General features: G+C 31.2%; 1 protein-coding gene across 3 annotated transcripts in view; it reads left to right on the top strand.

The window, feature by feature from the left end:
* LOC131104194 (inositol polyphosphate-4-phosphatase type I A-like) overlaps positions 1 to 6863 on the top strand; it is a 51775-nt gene extending 44912 nt beyond the window's left edge. For all 3 annotated transcript variants that reach the window (XM_058051126.1, XM_058051125.1, XM_058051123.1), the window contains one exon: positions 2531 to 6863. In XM_058051126.1, the coding sequence (XP_057907109.1) occupies positions 2531 to 2663 (133 nt within the window). In that variant the 3' untranslated portion in view covers positions 2664 to 6863. The remainder of the gene's footprint in view (positions 1 to 2530) is intronic.
* The last annotated feature ends 617 nt before the right edge of the window (positions 6864 to 7480 follow it).

Genomic DNA, 7480 nt, shown 5'->3' with positions numbered 1-7480 from the left:
ATAGCTGAGTGTCATCAGCATAAGAGTGAAAGCTAATCTTATGTTTGCGAATGATGTCGCCAAGCGGCAACATGTAAATGTTAAACAAAAGAGGGCCGAGCACTGAACCTTGTGGAACTCCACAAGTGACACCACAGAACTCTGAAGTCATATCATCACAAACGACACGATGCGTCCGATCCTTAAGGTAGGATCTAAACCAAGAGAGTACCGGACCAGTAACACCAATATATGTTTGAAGGCGTTCCAGTAGGATAGAGTGATTGACAGTGTCGAAAGCAGCACTGAGATCAAGTAATAACAATATTGTAGATGTGTCACAGTCCATAGAAAGAAGAAGATCATTCGTCACTTTTGCAAGGGCTGATTCAGTGGAATGGTTTCTCCTGAAACCAGACTGAAAAGGTTCAAAAAGATCACCCAAAGCCATGTGGTCATTGAGCTGTTGTGCTACAATTCTTTCAAGGATCTTGGACAGAAATGGGAGGTTAGACACCGGCCTATAGTGGGAAATACTCCCGGGGTCGAGGGTTGGTTTCTTCAGCAGGGGTCGAATCACTGCAGTCTTGAAAGCTGCAGGCACAGTGCCAGATGAGAGTGATAGATTAAATATATTTAAGAGTGAGGGGGCTAGAATTGGGAACAGTTCTTTAACAAGTTTCCCAGGAAGCGGGTCAAGCAGACATGTTGTCTGCTTTGCTGTACTGACAAGTTTTGTAAGCTCGTCCAGAGATACTTCCTCAAAGTAGGAGAAACTAGTGGGACAGAGGCTGGAAGTAGTCCCAGCAGCGATCATGGCGGTTGACATGTTAAGCCCGTCTGGCGGTAGGGAGTACTTTATTTCCTTCCTGATGAGCTCAACTTTATTTGCGAAGAATCGCAAGAACTCATCGGCTGAGAAGGGGGAACATCGGCTGAGAAGGTCCTCTTCTGGGTTAGCAGTGCCACTGTGTCGAATAAGTATTTAGGGTTATTTTTATGGAGGTCAATTAGTCTAGAAAAATGAATCTATGTTTTAAAAAAATAAGAATTCTAAAATAATTCATAAATCAATCATTATTCAGCGGCGATCTGTGGCGGCCCATTTATATTTTTGTGTTGGCGTGCCACAACTTTTGAAAATGTTTTAGTAATTCATTCATTCATTCAATTTTTAAAAAAAAAATTATTTAATTCATGATAAATAAATAAATAAATGTCAATTTAACAAAAATCAAATTGTAATAATGGTTTTTTTTATAAAATAAATCATAAATTAATCAGTATTCAGTGGCGGTCCACAGTTTTTAAAATATATTATTTTATTTTACTACGGTTTATTTAATTAATAGTAAATAAATAAATAAATAAATGACAAAAAATTTATGATGGTGTCTAATTTAAAAAAAAATCATAAATCAATCATTATTCAGCAGTGGTCTGTGGTGACCCATTTTTAAAAAAAAATGTTTAAATATTATTCTCTGCATTATTATTATTATTTTTTGTTATTTATTATTATTATTTATTATTATTTATCGTCTTTTGTCTCTGGTATTATACGGGAGCCAGGCAACGACATTTCTTTGGCAATTTCACTGCTGTTTTTTTGTGCAATGACAATAACGGAAGTCTATCTATCATTTTACTACTGTTTTTTTAAATAAATAATAAATGAAAATATAAATATAACACAAAAAAATATTTATTAAAAAAATAACTATTCTAAAATAAGTCACGAATCAATCAGTATTCAGCACTGGTCTGCAGTGACCCATTTTTTGTGTTGACCTGCCACAACTTTTTAAAATGTTTTAATAATTCATTCAATCATTCATTTTTTTCACAAAAATTCTTTAATTCATAATAAATAAATAAATAAATAAATGTCAATCTAACAAAAATCAAATTGTAATAATGTTTTTTTTTATATAAAATAAGTTATAAATCAATCAGTATTCAGTGGCAGTCCAGTTTTTAAAATATATATTTTTATTTTACTACTTTTACTATTTAATTAATAGTAAATAAATAAATAAATTACAAAAAATTTATTATAGTGTCTTATTAAAAAAAAAAAAATCATAAATCAATCAGTATTCTGTGGTGATCAATGTTTTTTTTTGTGGTGGACTACTACAGCTTTTTTAAGCTTGCTAATATTTTCTTTTCTTTTTTATTTTACAGTTTTTTTATTCATAATAAATAAATAAACAATAATAAATATAACACAAATAAAATAAAAATTTTATTATATTACAAAATAATTTATAACAATATTCATAATGACAATACAGCCAAAGTGAAGGCAACCTATAAAAATATTTTTTCAATTCATCTTAAAATAATACCAATAATAACAGGTAAGTGTAGAAAGACACATTTTGTAATGGAGTTCAGTTTTGTTAAGTTTTTGGAACTATGGAACTCGTCCTGTTGGCGTCCCCACACATAAAAGCCGGTTATAAAATTAGAAAAAAAAAATCAATCCTTTCCTCAAAGTGCTAAAGTGACGGACTTGTGACTTGCCTTGACTTTGTCGTCCCACCAGCGAAGGCTGCCGCCGCGAGAACACCGTGAAGAATGTGGGCTGCAGAAAATACGCCTTCAACTGCCTGCAACTCAAAGCCTTCCCGAGGCACTACCGACCGCCCGATGGCACCTACGGAAAAGTGGAAACCTGAACCGGTCCCGCTGCTTCCACGGTAAAAGCGTCGAATCGTAACTCATACAACTCATTTGAATATTCCCAACAACGTTCACATTGTATATCATTGCAGATGCATAGATTGTTTCCTTAATAATAACACTGCCTAGCATAAGTGTTGACATTATGCTGCCATTATTTCATTTATATTCACTCCGCCCACTCATGTCCTTCATTTATTATCCACGGCGTGGAATTTTTGAACGTAGAATAACTGCCTTATTTTTGAATAATAGTGGAAATAATAATAATAGTGGAAATAATCGAGGTGAAAAAGCATATTATATCAAAAGCATATAATCCAAATATTATGGCTATATAGTAGGGATATCCGAAATTGTTTTTTTTTTCTGATATTTTCCAACTCTCAATTTCCGATATCAACCAATATGTGCAACATAGTAGCATAACATTAACAATACTCTTAAATGAGTACAGTTGTTTTGTTGACTACCCCAATATGTATTACATATTTTATATAAGACTACATTTGTCTCTCTTGTGCCTTGATTTGTTATTTTTAGAAATTATTTATTTTTAGTCAAAGGCGCTATTTTATGCTAATGTGAATTATTACTACTATGTTGGCTCAATAAAGTTCTTATATTAACCATTTGAGAAGATCAAATACGTTGTTTTTGCTGCCTATATTATGTCTTATTTATGTCTCATTTTATCTTCCAAATACACTTTTTAACATGATTAGAGACCTCTAGATGTGAAATAACACCCCTATAGTCAACTTTACACTTCTATTACCCAATATGGTACATATAATAAGAGAAAATATGACATAGAAGACAGAAAACCTTTGTTCCATCTTCAAATTCCCTTTTTAAACATTATTAGAGCCCTCTAGTCATGAAATAACACCCCTATAGTCAACTTTACACTTCTATTACCCAATATGGTACACATAATAAGAGAAAATACGACATAGAAGACAGAACACCTTTGTTCCATCTTCCAAATACACTTTTTTTAACATTATTAGAGTCCTCTAGACATAAAGTAACACCCCTATAGTCAACTTTACACTTCTATTACCTAATATGGTACACATAATAGGAGAAAATAAGACATAGAAGACAGAAAACCTTGGTTCCATCTTCCAAATACACTTTTTTTAACATTATTAGAGTCCTCTAGACATAAAATAACACCCCTATAGTCAACTTTACACTTCTATTACCTAATATGGTACACATAATAGGAGAAAATAAGACATAGAAGACAGAAAACCTTTGTTCCATCTTCCAAATACACTTTTTTTAACATTATTAGAGTCCTCTAGATATAAAATAACACCCCTATAGTCACCTTTGCACTTCTATTACCCAATATGGTACACATAATAAGAGAAAATACGACATAGAAGACAGAACACCTTTGTTCCATCTTCCAAATACACTTTTTTTAACATTATTAGAGTCCTCTAGATATAAAATAACACCCCTATAGTCACCTTTGCACTTCTATTACCCAATATGGTACACATAATAAGAGAAAATAAGACATAGAAGACAGAAAACCTTTGTTCCATCTTCCAAATACACTTTTTTTTAACATTATTAGAGTCCTCTAGACATGAAATAACACCCCTATAGTCACCTTTGCACTTCTATTACCTAATATAGTACACATAATAAGAGAAAATATGACATAGAAGACACAAAACTGTTGTTCCATCTTCCAAATACACTTTTTTAACATTATTAGAGTCCTCTAGACATGAAATAACACCCCTATAGTCACCTTTGCACTTCTATTACCCAATATAGTACACATAATAAGAGAAAATAAGACATAGAAGACAGAAAATCGTTGTCCCTTCTTCCAAATACACTTTTTTTAACATTATTAGAGTCCTCTAGACGTGAAATAACAACCCTATAGTCAACCTTACACTTCTATTACCCAATATAGTACACATAATAAGAGAAAATACAACATAGAAGACAGAAAATTGTTGTTCCATCTTCCAAATACACTTTTTTAACATTATTAGAGTCCTCTAGACATGAAATAACACCCCTATAGTCACCTTTGCACTTCTATTACCCAATATAGTACACATAATAAGAGAAAATAAGACATAGAAGACAGAAAATCGTTGTCCCTTCTTCCAAATACACTTTTTTAAACATTATTAGAGTCCTCTAGACGTGAACTAACACCCCTATAGTCAACCTTACACTTCTATTACCCAATATAGTACACATAATAAGAGAAAATACAACATAGAAGACAGAAAATTGTTGTTCCATCTTCCAAATACACTTTTTTTAACATTATTAGAGTCCTCTAGACGTGAAATAACACCCCTATAGTCAACTTTACATTTTTATTACCCAACATAGTACACATAATAGGAGAAAATAAGACATAGAAGACAGAAAACCTTTGTTCCATCTTCCAAATACACTTTCTTTTAACATTATTAGAGTCCTCTAGACGTGAACTAACACCCCTATAGTCAACTTTACACTTCTATTACCCAATATAGTACACATAATAAGAGAAAATACAACATAGAAGACAGAAAACTGTTGTTCCATCTTCCAAATACACTTTTTAACATTATTAGAGTCCTCTAGACATGAAATAACACCCCTATATTTCTTATTTCCTGTTATTTTGTGTACTCTGTTGTGTGTCAATGTGGATGTAGGGGTGCTACAGGGTTGTCTCTAATGGTAAAACCATATTTAGAAGGTCAAAAACAGGTTTTGGTCTAATTATGACAATATTGCCTTCATAAATACGGAATCCCCCTTAAGACCCGAGAGTGGAATCGAACTTGGGTCTTCTAGCTATGAGCTGTGTGCTAACCACTCACCACCATGTAGCCTCTTAATGTGTTATTTCCTGTTATTTTGTGTACTTTATTGTGTGTCAATGTGGCCATAGGGGTGCTATAGTGTTGTCTCTAATGGTAAAACCATATTTAGAAGGTCATAAACAGGTTTTGGTCTAATTATGACAATATTGCCTTCATAAATACGGAATCCGACTTCATGGAAATGGACTTACTACAGTCGGGTCCGGAACCAATTATTAGTGATAAAGGAGGCTTTACTATAATAATAATAATAAATAATAATAATAATAATAATAATAATAATAATAATAATAATAATAATAATAATAATAATAATAATAATAATAATAATAATAATGTAATAATAATAAATTCAGCAACCTGTCAGTTCCCAACAAAGTTTAATAGCTGTTAATAGTAGGAGTTAGTAGCTGTTAATAGTAGGAGTTAGTAGCTGTTAATAGTAGGAGTTTGTAGCTGTTAATAGTAGGAGTTGGTAGCTGTTAATAGTAGGAGTTGGTAGCTGTTAATAGTAGGAGTTAGTAGCTGTTAATAGTAGGCGTTAGTAGCTGTTAATAGTAGGCGTTAGTAGCTGTTAATAGTAGGAGTTAGTAGCTGTTAATAGTAGGAGTTAGTAGCTGTTAATAGTAGGCGTTAGTAGCTGTTAATAGTAGGCGTTAGTAGCTGTTAATAGTAGGCGTTAGTAGCTGTTAATAGTAGGCGTTAGTAGCTGTTAATAGTAGGAGTTAGTAGCTGTTAATAGTAGGAGTTAGTAGCTGTTAATAGTAGGAGTGAGTAGCTGTTAATAGTAGGAGTTAATAGCTGTTAATAGTAGGAGTTAATAGGTGGGAAAGGGAAGAGAATGATAATGAAATGTGATCCTTAAATAAATATCACCTTATCCCAATAATGATATGAAATAACTTTTCATCCGGTGACGTTCCTTTCAGGAGAAAAACACCCAAATGCATGAAATCAATTAGACCAACTCTGATGAGGTTTGATGCCCGCCAGGCATTGGTTTTCTCAGAATAATTATATATCCTGACTGTAGACCAGGTTCCTCTTTCATAACCTTTTCTATACACAATCAACAACATTTTCCAAAAAGTCTTGGTCGTTTGTCACAAGGGGGAGAGGGAGTGAAATGTTCATCGTCTTATCAAACGTGGCTTTGATTCCTTGCTGGAGGAAAGATGGAATGGCTTTCATCATAGCACAATAAACAAAACAGGACGGTGAGGACATGACGCCTTTTTTTAGCCATTTGCGTCATTTCTTTTTAATGATGAAAAGTTGAATCCCATAAAGCATTTGATATGTTCCATATATGGATTTTTGGACATTAGGGTACAGCAGGGGTTCCCAATATTCATTAGTTTATTATATAATAATTATTAATTATTGTAATAATAATAACAATAATAATGATTATTATTATTAATAATAATAATATTAATAATAATATTATAATATAATATAATAATAACAATATAATATAATATTAATATTCATAATAATAATAATTATTATTATTGTTGTTATTATTATTATTATTATTATTATTAGTATCATTATTATTATTATTAAATAATAATAACAATAGTTAGTATTATTAGTATTATTTGCATTTTGTCTATCTACTGTTTATATGACAACTATTGTTATTATTAAATAATAATAATATAATAGTTATTATTGTTATTAAATAATAACAATAATAATAGTTTTTATTTTTTATTATTATTATTGAGTTGAGTTAATAATAATAATAATTATTATTATTATTATTGTTATTATTATTAAATAATAATAATAATAATAGTTATTATTATTATTATTATTATTATTATTATTATTATTATTTGCATTTTGTCTATGTACTGTTTATAGGACAAAGGTGGGCCACAGACATTTTTTCGATTTTTAAGTGGGCCCTGAGTTGAGCTGATAATAATAATAATTATTATTAT

This window comes from Doryrhamphus excisus, chromosome 16 (genome assembly GCF_030265055.1).
Source record: "Doryrhamphus excisus isolate RoL2022-K1 chromosome 16, RoL_Dexc_1.0, whole genome shotgun sequence".
In the NCBI taxonomy this organism is placed as follows: domain Eukaryota; kingdom Metazoa; phylum Chordata; class Actinopteri; order Syngnathiformes; family Syngnathidae; genus Doryrhamphus; species Doryrhamphus excisus.
This window is presented reverse-complemented; position numbering and strand designations above follow the sequence as displayed.